Source organism: Centrocercus urophasianus, unplaced genomic scaffold (assembly GCF_019232065.1).
Source record: "Centrocercus urophasianus isolate 14NV4802_14NV808 unplaced genomic scaffold, USGS_Curo_1.0 seq_38, whole genome shotgun sequence".
NCBI lineage: Eukaryota > Metazoa > Chordata > Aves > Galliformes > Phasianidae > Centrocercus > Centrocercus urophasianus.
Genome location: NW_024884955.1, coordinates 4,080,624 through 4,095,838, shown reverse-complemented (window position 1 = coordinate 4,095,838; position 15,215 = coordinate 4,080,624). Strand labels below are relative to the sequence as shown.

At 46.8% G+C, this 15,215-nt stretch overlaps 1 protein-coding gene across 1 annotated transcript; it reads left to right on the top strand.

Moving 5' to 3' along the window:
* Positions 1 to 2,821: 2,821 nt before the first annotated feature.
* Positions 2,822 to 13,557, top strand: LOC122167695 (somatomedin-B and thrombospondin type-1 domain-containing protein-like). Its single transcript, XM_042832454.1, has 5 exons — positions 2,822 to 3,080; positions 5,286 to 5,480; positions 6,390 to 6,468; positions 7,574 to 7,750; positions 12,548 to 13,557. The coding sequence occupies exons 1-5, from the start codon at positions 2,822 to 2,824 to the stop codon at positions 12,663 to 12,665; spliced, it is 828 nt and encodes a 275-aa protein (XP_042688388.1). The 3' UTR covers positions 12,666 to 13,557.
* The last annotated feature ends 1,658 nt before the right edge of the window (positions 13,558 to 15,215 follow it).

Here is a 15,215-nt window from a genome sequence, read left to right as displayed (position 1 = left end):
CTGCTCACAGCAGCAAAAGTGTAGGTGGGAACACTGAGCTTTGCTTTGTTTTGGGCAACTACTATTGTCATTTCTGTTGATTTGTGTCATATTCTGAAGGCTCATATGAACTGATGGTACTTCTCACTGAAACAGAAAAAAAAAAGCAGAGCATCCCTTGTGAGCCTTCTGAGAAGGGTTTGCACGAGCTGGCAGCCAGTTCTCATGTGGCCCACACAGAGCTGTAGAGATCAGCTCCAAGAAATCAGATCACTTGGTTGGCTACTTTCCTTTTATGCTTTTACAGACTTGGCTGCCACAATGGAGATGAAAATCTGATGCTCTAAACCAGAATTAGCTTTTTTTGTCCCGTGCACCAATACCTTTCTGAGTTTCCTCACTGCTACAGAGCACAAGAATCCAGGTCCTGAACAAAGGATGTAACATGCAAGAGACTGTACAAACAGAGCAAAGGAAATACTGTTCTCCTAATGCATTTGCACTGTGCGTGTAAATCATCGGGTGACACGGATAGATACAGAGATGGATATATAGGAGATAGGGTAAAAGTACCCAGACTTTTTTTTTTTTTTTAGGTGGAGGAAATTAGTGCAAAACAAAGCTTAAGGAGCTGCTGGTATTGGACAGCATTCCCTGTTACACAGATGGGTGGAGCAGCTCATGGTAGGAGCACTAATGGACAGTGATGAGCACTACCCGGTGGAAGGGAGGATAAGCTTCTCTTTGTCACTTCAGAGGGACGTTCCATCTGCTGACATCCTCTGTCCATCCTTGTTAATGAAGGGCACAGGAGGGCCTCTGGGAACTGGGTCAGTGGCAGCTCCAGCACAGTGCAGCCTAATTAAGGTAGGGGAAATGAGCTGGAGGGAAGGAACCCTGCAAGGCTAGCAGGGAAGGCAGCTGTGTTTTGCACAAGCAGATAAAACAGCTTTTCCACCTGCCCTGGTGACCTGCCTCTTGATGTTCCCTGTAGGGTGGAAGACACAATTCCCACTGCCAGGGGCAGCCCTGTAAGCTGTTCTGCTGCTGAATGCTTGCTTGGCCCTAATTTTTCTCAAAGGGCCAACAGTCCTGCTTGCAACAGATTTCTTGCTGGGCTTGGGAGGTCCAGCATGGCCTGAGCCATGTTCTCCCCAGCTTCTTCAACATTATTTTCTTTAGTGCATGAAAGAAGGAGGGGAAAAAAGACCTAAAAAAATCCCCCAGGATAATGCCAAACCAAAACAAGGGAGAACTCTTCTTTTCAGACCAGGAATGAGAGATGAGCAACAAAGTTTGCTCCCAGGAGCTTTAGGTGGGAGTGGATTGAATGCAAACTACATAAATGCCATTGAGAGGTCTGGACCCAGATCCAATTTTCCCAATAGCACAGGGTCAATCAAAACTGCAGTGTTTATGTGGACACATTGTTTTCTAAAACTATTTTCTATTCAGTTGGTTTTCTGTGCCTTGGAATAATGTGGTTGTGTTGGACTTGGAACGCTGGCAGCATCAGCGCCGGAAACAGCAACACCTGGGAAATATTCTCCATCACCGCCCTTCAGTTAACTATGCAAGAGCTGCACAGTCCTCTGGTTTGTGCAGACTAACAGCTGAGTAATGCAATCTCCTTTTGAATGTTGATCTTCCTGTTCTAGATCAAGAATGAGCCATACATCGATTGAATGACCTACCCACAGTCAGGGAGTGACTCACGGGCAGAGGCAGGAATTGACACACCTGGTATCTCTGTGTTCTTGCTTCCTAGACCCGCAGCCTCTTGTTCTAGTGCTCTGCCCTTTCCTCTCCTGCCCACTGTAGGATTTGTTACATGTGTGATTTCCAAAGAGACAATATTGGACCACTGCCATGAAAATGAGCCATCTTTTCTTTGACACAGGTATTTGCAGCTCTACAAAGAAGCTGAAGTTCCTTTTATTTCTTATCTTTTTTGAATATTTTGCCATGCCTGGTTTGTTGTAACGCTCCTATGCCTCCAGCACTGCCCACTGATCACTCTGTGGTAGTTTTTTTTTCTTTTTTTTTTTTTTCTTCTTCTAGAATTGTCTTTGCTGCAGTTTCCTACTGTGGGAATGCTCTGCCCAGACCCACCGTTAATACAAGGGCATAATCAGTCACCAAATTCAGTGGGTAGGTTTTATAAATCCCAGCTCACTATTCAGTGAGGTGTAACAGCTGTTGTGATCAATATTTTACAGCGTCTGTTTGAGAAGAAGTTACAGCCAAGCCTTTAGCATCCCCCTGAACAGCTGCGTAATTCACGGGAGTGGCTCTAATCGCTTTAAGCTCTTTGCATTTGACAGAAAATTCAGAGTAATTCTGCAGAGAGGTGTTGCCACTGAGCCGAGAGGGAACAGAGCTTCAGGAGCTTAATGGCTTCTCAGGTGTGCTGGAGCCCAGTTTGGGGAAAAGCGGTCTCTTTTGTCATTTGGCTTGGCTGGTCTCCTTCACATGATTTCCGAAGTGCTGGCAGTCAGCGTGGAAATCGCACCCCGTACTCTTATAACTTCGCAAACGCGGAACTCTGCACGAGCACCGTGAGATGCCACAAAGGCACAGAAACATTCCGGCGCCGCCAGGAAAACAAAAGCAAAAGAGGAACCGCAACGAGCCCGGAGCTCAGCCGGTGCCCGGCCGCAGCCTCTAGCTCTCAGCCCTGCCCTCCCGGCCCGGGGCAGCGCTCAGACGGGCGGGTCTTCACCGCCGCCCGTTGCCTTTCGCTCTGGGAGGCGGGCCGGCCGCTTCCCTCCCAGCGCCCGAAAGCCGCGGGACGCGGAGCTCCGTCAGCCGGGGCCGAAGCTGCGCTGCGTGCCGCCCCGCCATGCCGCGCTGCCCCGGCCGTGCCGCCGCGCTGCCACCGCCGCCGCCACCACTCCTCCACTTCCTCCTCCTCCTCCTCCTCCCGGCCCCAAGTCCCGCCGCCGCCGGCTGTGCCGCCCTGGGGCTGTGCTGCCCGGGCCGCGCCCCGTCCTGCCGCAGCACCGGCTGGCGGCCCGACGGCTCCTACGGGCCGTGCTACTGCGACCAGGTGTGCGAGCACACCCTCGACTGCTGCCACGATTACTCCCAGGCCTGCCCAGGTGAGCAGAAAGCCGTCGCTGTGCCTCTCGGATAGCGTGCGACTGCGGGTGGGCTGGAGCCGGCTGCATCCTCGTGACGGCACCGAGGGCTGCAGGATGTGCTCTGAGACGGCTCGACTGAGTGCCCGGGAGGGGTGCGAGCTGAGCAGGCGTTATTTTAACTAGCGAAGCCATCCCGCGTTCTTTTCCAACAGACAGCATCCTCACGGAGCTTATGTTTTTTTTTTTTTTTTTTTTTTTTTTTTTTGTCTTTATTTTTTCTGTTGTTCTTTAATTTGAATAGCTGCGCCTTCGCGCAGTTGCTTTAGGCAGCTGTTCTTGTGGTTCAGTTGCCTTTTTAATGAGAAAACTGATAGTTCAGCCCAAAGAATATGACAGCAAGGGCTGGCGGCTCTGCAGACCGCTGCCGAGCGGGTGCAGGGCAGCGGTGCCCGTGGGATCCTAAACACGCGTAGTCCCGAGACAGCGGTGCCGCCTGTGCCCCCTGGTACCGCTCTGACAGCGCGGCCGCAGGAGCCCATGGCGTGCTTCGCCCGTGTCACAGCCGAGCGGTGAAACCCGCTGCTGCACGCACGAGGAAGTGGCGAAGGGCAGCGGGCTCTCTCCCCGCCGCCGCCGCGCTCCGTCTCGGCACTGAGCTCGGTGCTGCCGCCCCGTGGCGATTCCGCGGTACTGCAGCGCCGCGCTCGGGGCTGTGCGCGGGGACGGCGCCGCGTCGCTTCGCCTGAGTCCGCTTGCAGCCTGGCCTTCTTTACGGAGCTCCTTTATCAAACTGGTTTTAAAGCAGAATATTATGGTGTTTACGTTAATGTCTGAAGCCAAGTGGAACTGAAAAGAGCGGAAGATTCCAAATAAATAGGATTACGAAAGGACGATAAGGTTGGGCAGCATGCAGGCCGTGGACATTGCTGCATCTTAGTTAGAGAATTGCTTTCATTCCTAATCTTTGAATGGGTTTAAAAAGCACCCTTGTAGTGCCCTTGGGTGGAGAAAAGCAGTGGCATTTGAAAGATCTCCCTAAAGTTTCTGAAGGCAAGTTGTGGTTTTGAATGAGAGTAAAGCAGTCATTAGGGGTTATCTGTGTGGCGTGGGGGAGCACGTGAAGGTATCGGGGTCGAGCTGCTCAGGAATGCTGCTGTGTGTGGGAGATTGAAGCGGTGATGTCGCAGACCTGCCAGATCCATGCACCAGCCCTGCTGAAGTCAGATGCCCTTAGTGCTGCTGTGATGCATTGCTGCACAGTGGCTCAATGCAGTCATGAGGTACAGGAATGGAAGGAATGGGGCTGCAACTGATGAAGAATGTATAGGAGATATGAGGGAACTTTCCAGAAGAAGCCCGTTTAACTTGAGGAACCCAAAAGACATCTTGGGCAGCTCAGGAATTCCTGTGGCAAAGTGGCACAACACAGCTTTCCAGCCACTGTGTCCAGTGGTGCGTGCTGACAGCTACCCAAGATAAAGTGAATATAGGCCACCCAAACATGAGGAAAACGGGATCATGGTGAGGTCTCAGCTCCTCTGTGCCCATGTGCTCCTGTTTCTGTTCTCAGTCAGGCAAGGAAGATTGAGTTGTGAGACACAGTTAATTACAGAAGGCATGTGAGGCTGCGCTGCTGCTGATGGCAGCCAGGAGCTCCTGTGCTGGCCAAGCACTGCTGCTAGGGCAGCCAGCCAGGGTCCTGCCAGGAGAAGGAGTGATGCCAGCACAGCCAGGGTTGGAATGCTACTCTCCTTTTGCCTTCTGCTCAGTCAGGACAGATGGTGCAGTTCACTGATGAAGAGTGGACAGAGAAGCAGTGAAATGTTTTGGCAATTTTGTCTCAGGTAATCTTTTGCTGTAATAACAAATGTGTGGTTGAGCATCCGCAGAACTGTTTCTCAGTGGTGTTGTCAGGACAGTGAAGGTGGGGGGGGGGGCGGCGGTGTCACCCTATGCTCCTGTGGCCACTGAAGAGCTTGATGCATTCACCCCTGCTCTTGCTCATGATCCTTTGATTCAGTCTAATACAAAACATTCTCAGTTCCCTGGTGCAAGTGCATTTGGATTGGAGCTCACAGCAGCATAGCAGGAGGTGAGTGCCCCATGGAGCCTGGACTGCTTTGGTTCGCTGGAGCTTCTGGGAACAGACCTACCAGCACAGCTGGGAAAACAGAAAAACTCATTTCTGTAACGTTCTGCACTCCTTGTTTCTTACTGCTCCAGTTATCCCCTGTGTTGTATCTCAGTGGAGTGCCTGGAGTGGCTGTGCAGAGCCTTGCAAGACCACATACCGAGTTCGGAGGAGGCACATCATCCAGGAGCCCCAGAATGGAGGAGAGACGTGTCCTGCCCTCGAGGAGAGGGCTGGCTGCGTGGAGTACTGGACTGAGCAAGGAACAGAGTGTAAACAGTCCCTGAGTAAGTCCTCTGAAAATGTAAGTGCCTTGGTAACAGAGAAGGGCTTGTTTGGGCCAGCAGATTTGGTCTTTATTTGAAAAGAGTTGTTTTCAAACACCGTCAGATTTGCTCTGGGTCTGTCTGGTGGGACTGAGAACTGAGCTCTTCACACAGGGGTGTAGAGATATCCTTCCTGGGACAACATTTAAAAATAGTTCCTGCCATTTACTGTGGTCTGGTGCATTTCAAAAGTGAAATATTACAGACCTGTCATGATCTCACAAGGGTAAATGTCTGGTAATTTTGATAGAGTTGGTAGATTAATGGTGGTTTAAAACTTCTGGAAGTGTGTGTTGAATGCTATTTTTCTAATTAATGAGTCATCTGCAAAAAGCCATGAAGGAGCAATACCCATCAAAGGCAAGGTATGGCCTTTTCCCCTGGAGCAGGATACATGCAGGGGAAATCTCCTGCTATTTTCTGGAGGAAAAGTCTGATTTCAGTTTGTTCAGGTTGATTTTTCATGACACACCCTCACTGATTTTTTTTGGAAGAACTGCTTCCGATTTATTTGCTGCTATTTTTGGGTCAAAATCTGTCCAGTCTGGAATTTAGCTACAACTGCTTTTATCAAACCTGTTGCATTGATGCCAATGGTAAATATTGCCTCCTCCTCTGTCTTTGGGTGTGCCTGATAAGAAGGCTCACACTCCTCAAGCAAAAATCTGACCACAGTACAGATTTTCTCTTCAATGAAATGGTTGGTGGGAACCAATAGTACGAAAATACACGGTTGTGTTTGTTTCTCTCTCCTGCCAAAGATAAAACCAAGTGACATTAAAGGCCCATCTCTGCTTTCTTGCAGACATTGATGGCCTCAGTGTGGTGTAACCACTTACACTGTGTACTCTTTCTCTTTGATATATGCAGTCCCTGCGTTAATAACAACAGGAGGGTTTGGAAAAGCAAGGAAAAAAAGAGCTGCAGCTGATGGCAGTGAAAGAGTGGGGTAAGTTGGTCAGCACAGAGGCACGGTCATACTCTACCTTGAATATTTCTCTGCAGCTTTGGGCCTGGCTTCCTGCTGATAAGAACCAGCATCTCTCCCCAGGACAGGGCACTTCACAAGGGCAAGGTGCTGCCTTCTCCTCAGTAGCAGCGATATCCGCAGAGAGGCTGAAAGCTGAGAGTCTGCCTCGCTGTAAGGCTGGTAGACTGATGCCATAGAGAAAGGCTGTGTGATCAGTAAACCAAAGACCAGTCACTTCAGCTCTTGTCAGTGTCCAGTTTGAGTGCTCAGTGGTTGTCTTCTCTATCTTTACACAGTAGGATGCCAGGCAAGGAGCTTTTGAAAGTCGCATGCCTGTGGTTAGTGATACTGCTTGAGAAGATTCCTAACCAAAGATCATAATTAATGTTTATACATGCATCTTTACTGTAAGTGTACGTGATATATGTGCTGAGCAGTTTAAGAAGCAGTAGACTTCGATGGGAAGAATCACCAAACGTGGAGCAGCAGCTCCTCTACAAGAGAGTGCTGTCAGAATGTAGGTACTGGAATGTGATGTGTGTGTTCAGCAGTCCTCACTATGATGAAACTTCTTTGTAACCTCTTTAACCAATGTATGTCCAGCACTTGTCTTTTCTCTTTAGGAGAGTCATTTACCAGCTGGACCTTGTGGGTCCTTACTATGAGAGAGCAGTGTGTATTCCTAATGCAGAGTTTCTGTTCTGTCTAGATATGTTGTTGAGGTTTGATGTGGACAGGTGTGATGGATTAGAAATGTTATGGGACTCTGAGGGTTCACACTGAGCCCCAGTGGGGCTGTGAGGGTTGCTGCCTTGGGGGATTGTGCCTTGGTATCAGAAGTGGAAACGGGGCTGTTTGCATGGATCTGTGTGAAAGGAGTAAGTTCTCAGGATACAGAATCTGCTACTTTATTGCATGGGAAACTCACCCTTCTGCCACTTCAGCTCCTTTGGGCTGCCTGTTTCTGCTGTTTTTTTGTTTCTAATTAATGATGTGGTCTCTGAATTTACTCTGGCTCTTCCAGTGCTGCAGGAGGCTCTAAACTGGTTATGAAGCTAACCCTCGACGGTTATTTTGGCCGCAGGTACTGCGTGGAGTTCCAACTTGTGGCCATCACGCAGGGCTGTCTGCACAGTCACCACTCATACACTCACTGGATGCAGTACCTCAGGGAGGGCCACACTGTCTGCGTGGAGTGTCAGCACCCGGCTTTAGACTCTGAGAGTCTGCATTGCTATGGGGATGGCAGTGGAAGCCAAAGGTAAGAGTTTGGGTTTCTTTTTTCATGCCGAATTTTTCATTCTCCTCCCTCGATCTGCTTGTCCCAGTTTCATAATGTGCTTTGCTCAGCTCTCTGAGCACTGCCCATGTATTAGCTAGTGATCCTTGCTGCATACTGTGAGTTAGGCCAGAAATCTTCTAATCATTTTCTTGCAGAAAAGTCAAGTATTAAACCAGTGGCAGAGCCAGGACTGGAAAGTTCTGCACTTGGTCTGCTAAATCTCACAGACTTTTAAGTGGAACAGTTGTGAGTTGGTGTTCTCTTTAGTGGTGGTGTCTTAAAGATACTTCAGCCATACCTCTAAGGTTAACAGTCCTGTCAGGTCAGTCTAATAAAACAAAATTTGTCAGTGATTTTTTAAGAACTGGGGATTTTGTTTCTACAAGTGACTCTTAGTACTTCTGCCAAGTGGTAGCTGGCTTATGGGCTTGGGCTAAGTGCTGGCACCTGCACTTGGATGTTAGCACTGTTAAATCTCTGCTCTTTCAGCATCCTTTCCCTGGAAAGCTGAGGAAGATTTGGGGTGATTAATGGGGAGCACCCAAGGTATAAAGATTGGGTGGACTTCAGTGAAGGTGAAGGGAATGGTTTGAAGATGTGACACATCTGTGGCAGAGCCAGCAGCTCTTCTGCATCGCTTTTGTCCTGATAGATACAATTCTCTGAGATAAAATGCTCTTCAAATTTAACTCCCTTCTGAGTTTGTTAAAGGCATTCTACGAAACTACAAAACAGCCTGGGCTGGCGCTACTCGTCACCGTGTTGAGGAATTTTTTTTAAAACATATACAGAAGTTGAAATCAGTATGTCCATTTGAATTAGGAGCTCTAAACTGAGTCTGTTAGGGTTTAAGCACAAAAAGTATTGTGCTAGCAGGACTACCAGTAAGGCTCTTTTATCAGGGTGTTTCAGGCTTTTAGTAAGAGGAAGTCATGTTGGACTCTTCTCCCTTGCCTCAGCTTGTTGTGTACAAAGGTTCCAAAAGCTTTTTAGACAAAGAAGAAACAAAGACTTGTTGGTGTGGCTAGGAAAGTTTTTTACTTGCATTCAATCTGAATGTTATTTTAAACGATTGCAGTAATGTTATTTTACTGAGGTTCTGGAGCCAGAAAGGAACATCAGATTAATTGAAATAAAAAATACATTCAGGAATTCATTTCCTCTTAGGGCTGCAAAAAGAGAAAGGCATTTTCATTTGCCAAGCTATCTGGTGAACAGCACTGTACATGGAATAGAAGCACAAAGAAAATGTGATGTGTGGATCACACTGATCTGATCCACGTTAGCAGGCTGAAGGCTGGAGATGGGCAGTGGTAATGGTGATTGGTTTACTGACTTCAGTGAACCAAGACTCAGCCCATGGCTCAGCAGCTGGTTTGAATCCACTCCAACAGAGCAAAGCCTAGAAATTGTTCCTGTAGGCATAGGTTATAGGCATGTGAAAACCAGCAGGAAAAACAGCTTTCAATACAGTAAGCTTTCACCTCTCCAGTGTTACTGCCTATAATATCAAATGAACTAATGTCTGTGGCATTTTCTGGGCAGGTATGAGCTCTCTGTGTGTGCCAAGCTGACGTAATGTGTGCGTTCACTTAAGTTCATTAACGAGGTAGCAGTGTAAGCTTGCAGAACAGGCAGTGCTGCTGTGGGCTGACGTGGGCAGTGGACAAAGCTCAAAGCTCTGCAGAAAACAGTGGAGATGCATTTCATGCCTCCTTGATCCGGCAGTGCTGGGCAGTTTGGTCAGAGGTGAGTGGGCAGCTGGCAAGTAGGATATGAGTGATGTCTCCGCTCTGCAGCTTCCTTCTCCTGTGTGTGCACATGAAGCCTCCCTTCCCTTTCACATGCATCTACTAGATAACCTCCATGACACGGTCTGGTGTTCTTCCACACTATGTGACCTTATTACAATGGTGGATCAAATTGGTTCTTTGTTAGGGCTGGATATCTCGCTTGATTTACTTGCTGTCACATCCTAAGTATTTAATATAGGTGTTCTTTATATGGACAGAACTAACCCATAATTATTTTCTAGAAATAATATGCTTTTTTTACCAGGTTACTTGGTGGAAAAAACTGACCTCCATGGTCTCTTAGAAGAAACTGGACTCTTGATGGGGACAGCCATTGATTGGGATGAGGGAAGTGTCTATGAAAAGGTTTCTGCCTTCGATTAGAGTAAGTGGGCATAGCTGAGCATGCAGTGTTGGCATGGAGTGGTGCTCTGAAGGTCACATGGTGAGAGCATAGGCTGGGACTTGCTGGAGAACAGAAGCACAATGCTTGGAAAGAACAGCAAAAGAAGATGGGAAGGCAACTGCTGCCCTGAGAAAAAAGGTGATGGGAGGTCAGAGCTGATGCCGGCACCTAGGATGCAGTGTGCTGCATGTGCGAGTGTACTTAGATCTGCTCCTGAGTCTCTGGCTGCTTGCTCAGTTCACCCTCATTTGGAATTTTTGCCTGTGCAGCTCTACTGGTAACTTTGCTGGGGAGCCAGGGGCAGCTTGCTGGTGACCTCAGAGCAAGTGTGTGTGGCCGGCCTGTGCCATGGCACTACCCTGGGTCTGTCAGGCTGTGCAGTGATGCACATACAGCTGCTGCTGTCACACCCACGCCGTGCCTGTGCTCCACTCTGCTCACACTGTTGGTTCAGCAGGTTGTGCCAGCATTTAGTTCACTGAGATATTGTTCCAAGAGTGACTCTCAGGAAGGAAAACGTCTGACAAGAGTTTAAAATAAACTCGGCAATGCTGGTATATTTTGATGAGTATTTCCTAATTATCGTCTTGTGTCTAAGTGGAGTCTGGCTTATAAATGTGTCAAAATGAAGAGAGATGGTTGTTGTCTGTGCCTTCCACCTGTCCTGTACTGTGTAGAGGTTAGTTCATCTTAACCCCTGTTGTGAAATGAATGCAAGCTCAGGAGTTTCCCACGTTTCTGATTTGTGGTCAGATCTTTATGGCCACCAGATGAGGATAAGGTGGGATAATTCAATAGCTCCGATTGGCTTCTTCGTTCTGGAAGGTTATGAGATAAACAAGGTGGAGCATTAAACCTGGAAATTGATCTGTTAATTTTGCATCATATTCTGAAAGATCTACAAATAAAGCCCAGAGCAGCAGACTTGACATCTGTGAAATTGTTACTCAGCCTGTGTTGAGGCGGATCAGCTGCTCTTCATCATCTGGAGCAAGCTGTGGTGGTGGTAGCACATAAACATCCATCCGGACTGCAGTAGTTTATGCTCATGCTTGTTGGGCGGGGAGAGAAAGAGAGTAGATGGATGTGATTTATAAAGTCAGTATCTGCCTTCCCCACCAGCTAGACTGGAGTTGGTAAGCTTAGCTGATGTGTTTAAGCAGTGAAGCCTTTTAAAGGTAAAATTGCAGCCCAGAGTTTTGAAAGGTATGGGTCTGCCCTGTGTGCAGCCTGCTTTATCGGGGAGCTTAATCCTCCCTCTGTGGATTCTGGTATTTTGAAATGACCTTAAGCCAGGAGAAAAATACAGTGAGCCTTTTTCCAACCATGTGTGATGCATAAAACTCTGCTCTGGAGCATGACATCTCATTAAACTAAGGGCAGAGTTAGCCGTGTGGAGCTGCAGTAGTAATTCCAGTTTCCAGAACTATAAAACAAGTTAGGGATCTGTTTGGCTGTTCTGCTGGCAGCCCTCTGCACAGGGCATGAGGTGGTATCAAACTGTGGTATCTGTGCATCTCCAAAGGACAGTGTTGAGACACAAGGTGTGAGGAATTCCTTTAAACTACTGCACCATCAATTTGAGGAAGGAACACACCGTGTGTGTTTCTTGTGCTCTAGCTGCTCACGGAGATGAATTTTGCAGGTCTCATGTTCAAATCTATGTCTGTGTGCTCATAAGGGAGTAAGTATCTTAATAAAGCCTGTGCTGCTGCTGCTTGCAGTGAGCCTATGCTACAGCAAAATTTCTGTTTCTGTGGCTCTCCAGCAAATATTTCTTCTGCAGCCACTGATTGTGACAAATAGCCTGTGGATCTGCTTGGTTGTTTTAATAGGATATTTTTCTGTTCGGTTCTGGTTGAGGTATTGATGGACTGCCTGAAGGAAAAGTGTTGTGGTTTGGGTTTTTCAAGTTTTTTTTTCATCTTCTCCTTAGGAGACCTGTCAGTAAGCTTGTTCCAACAAGTGAAGCTTTGATACCTTCAGCTAGCTGCATCAGGAAGTTGTGTTCATGTACAGCTCTTAGGAAGATAGAAAAACTTCAGCAGGTGTTCCACTGACATGGTTACCCAGAGATGCTCATGTCCCTCACACAGACCTATGCTGTGGATTGCATGCTGGGAATACTCCATATCTCGTTGGCTATGGATGGCAATAGAGCTCTGCCTGCTGAGCGGAGGCATGGTGTTAACAAAGAAAAACACTCAATTTGCCCACTCTGCAACCTGGCAACTGTTTCAGGACAGGAGTTACAGGGGTGTGGGATCATTTTGTGAATGGTTGCATGCAATGATTGATGGATGCCTTGCAGAATGCTTCTCTGACTCCTTTTGGGTTTAACACCCATGCTGTGTGCTGCTTTGGCTGATTGTGGTCTGCTTCATGTTGTTGTAACCCTGCGGAGGTCGCTGCATAGTTCTTTACAGCAGCAGAAGTGAAGAATTGGGTCCATGAAGTGAAAATAGGTGTTAGCAACCTAAATGGAACTTAGTAGGTGATTTGCTTTGCTTGAACAAGTGCCTTCCTGCTGTGGGAGTGCAGCAGGCTGACTGTCTTCCTCTTATGCTTCCATTTCAGGAATCAGCTGTTGCACTGGCAGGCGGTGGGGAACCCTCGCTGCAGTGGAACATGGAAGAGAATTCGCCAGCTGGACACTTGCTCCTGTCCTTCTGTTCACAGCTTCTTGTTCATCTAATTCCTGACAGTCCCAGCAAGTGAGCACTGTGATGGCTTGTCTGGCACAAACATGCAGTAATAACCATAACCAAAACAATGACTTCTCCACAGCAGAGGCTGTGCTGCTTACTTTCAAGAGTTTGCTGTCTGTCCTGGGTCACCCTGAATGCTCTACTCCACAGTTTCCAAAGAAATCAGGCTGGCTGTGAAGTGTCAGGCTCTGTATATCCATTCCTATTGCCTCTTCTGCCTGAGAGAAGCTTTTCTGGCCCCAGTGACTTCACCTCCTCCCTCACATAAGAAAACAGAAAAAAAAAAATCCTTATAAATCCAAGTTTAATTATTGTTTCCTTAAGTCCCCCCCAAAAAAAAAAAAAAAAAAAACCAACAACACAACACAGAATGAATTAACTCAAGTGTGTCTTTTTTGTGGCAGTAGCATTTCTTCATAGATCCTTGTGCTCATATATCTTTTTTTTTTTTTTTTTTTTCTCCCTTCACCTCCCTCCCCCAGTCTCATCATTTCATATTGATCTTTGTTTCATATTGATCCTCAGTCTTACATAAGGTTGATCTTGCACTGCTGAGATAATGACAAAACTTAGAAATGAGCCTTTTCCAATCTGTGAGGATTGAAGGTACCAGAGATAAATGGGAGTTGGACTTCACATTTCAAGGAGCATCTTGGAGTTGCCCCCAAATGCAGTGCAGTCCTGGAGCTCTAAATAGCAAGTCATCCCAGATGTACCTGTGGAGGCTATCTGTAATCTTGTGCTTTTTCTTCTAAACTGGAAAATATGTGAATTGTTTTCTTTATATCTTGCTGATTTATATTCATACTTTTCTATAAATGGAAATAAAAATGTTCTCTTGGCGTGAGGTTGCTCACCCTGTGTAGTGCCATCTCCGTAGTGCCTGATCCTGCCTCGTTTGTTCTAAGCAATCTTGCTGTCAACTGCTGTGCTCCAGTAGGTAAGTGCCTAGAATCATTAAGGTTGGAAAGACCACTAAGACCATCCAATCCAACTGCGACTGTTCTAAACCGTGTTACTCAGTAGGACATCTGCTTTTTTTGTTGAAAGCCCCCAGGAACAGTGACTCCACCATGTCTCTGAGCAGCCCATTCCAATACCTCACCACTCTTTCTGGGAAGTAATTTTTCCTAATATCCAACATGAATCTCTCCTGGTGTAGCTTAAGGCCACCACCTCTTGTCCTGTGACCTACCAGCATGCAAAGAGAATATATTTCTTTCAACATACCCCTGGTTCTGGATCTGCTTAAACAAAATTACGACTTGTTTAGATCCTATCTACTGTCTGTGGTGAGGATCTTTCATAAAACATTAAAGGGCTGAGGAGAGGTGCTTGATTAGGATAGGTGTATGTGTAGTGCAGCAAAGTCTAGCAGCACTGTACCCCTCCTGGTCACCGCAGTAGGGACTTTAGAGCAAGGCTCTGCTTTTTATTACATGCTACAAGCTCTCTCTGTGAATTAATGACTCACAGTGCAGTGATCCCAGAATAGCAGGACTGAAAAAAAAAAAGTTTGTTCTTCACTGTCTGGCATAATCTGCCTTTCAGGCCTGCTTGGGAAAACTCTGGCTTATAAACAGAGGGATGTAATCTGCTGAGGAATGGCTTGTGAGTAAGTAGCTAGAGTTCTGGTTTCAGCAGTGAGGAACTTCTGTTAACTAGAAGTCAATTCCTTAGTGGGGGTATGTAATCACAGCAGCATTTAGTCACTGGAAGGTTTTCTTTATGCTGCAGAAGCCCCATACTGGGCCCTAGGAACCTGAAGAGGCAGCTGCTCATGTCAGCAGCAGAATGAACCCACTATTGAAAAATATGTTATGCTTTCAAAATCAACTCAAATATTCAGCCTGGTCTAGTATTAGATATGGAGGTCGGTGGCTCTGCACGCAGCAGGGGGTTGGAGCTTTATGATCCTTGAGGTCCCTTCCAGCCCAAACTGTTCCATTATTTTATGATTAACAATACAAATTCTTCCTTTCTCTTTCCAGATGCTGTAAGAAAAGAGTACTGGATCTATAAAAGATGCAGTCTCTTCTTAGTAAGGCTTAGAAAATTAGTCTTCCAAATGTAGTATTCACCAGACTGCCCTTCTCCTACAGTATTGGAGACAATCAGGTAGCAAAAGACTGTATTGGATAGTTACATGTGATATTGTCAAGTGGTAGAAGCTTTTACTATAATCAATGAAATGATGTAGTACCTTAAAGCACTTAAATTGCAATCTCATTTATTGAGTACATAAGCAATACCCTACTATATTTGTGTATAAGACCTTTGTTAAATTGCTATAGTACTTGTCAGATGTTTAGTCCTGGCATTAATCCATTTTGTTGGTCTTTCAGGAAATGCTGATTGGCACCTGCCATGAGTAAGTGTTGTGAAACACCCTCCCTGACCCCAACATTTGTGGGAAGTCCTCATGCTTCAGGGTTTTGCAAATAGATGCATTTTAAGACCCAAGTCCTTTTTCCTTTCTAGTGATAATTTCAAAGGGAAAGTTCCATCTGAAGGTGGGGTGGTTTGCCCTGACAAAG

Coding starts and splice junctions, on each gene's coding strand:
- LOC122167695 (XM_042832454.1), top strand. CDS start 2,822: ATGCCGCGCTGCCCCGGCCGTGCCGCCGCGCTGCCACCGCCGCCGCCA. Junction 5,481..6,389: donor AGAGTGTAAACAGTCCCTGA/GTAAGTCCTCTG, acceptor TGATATATGCAG/TCCCTGCGTTAATAACAACA. Junction 7,751..12,547: donor GATGGCAGTGGAAGCCAAAG/GTAAGAGTTTGG, acceptor CTTCCATTTCAG/GAATCAGCTGTTGCACTGGC.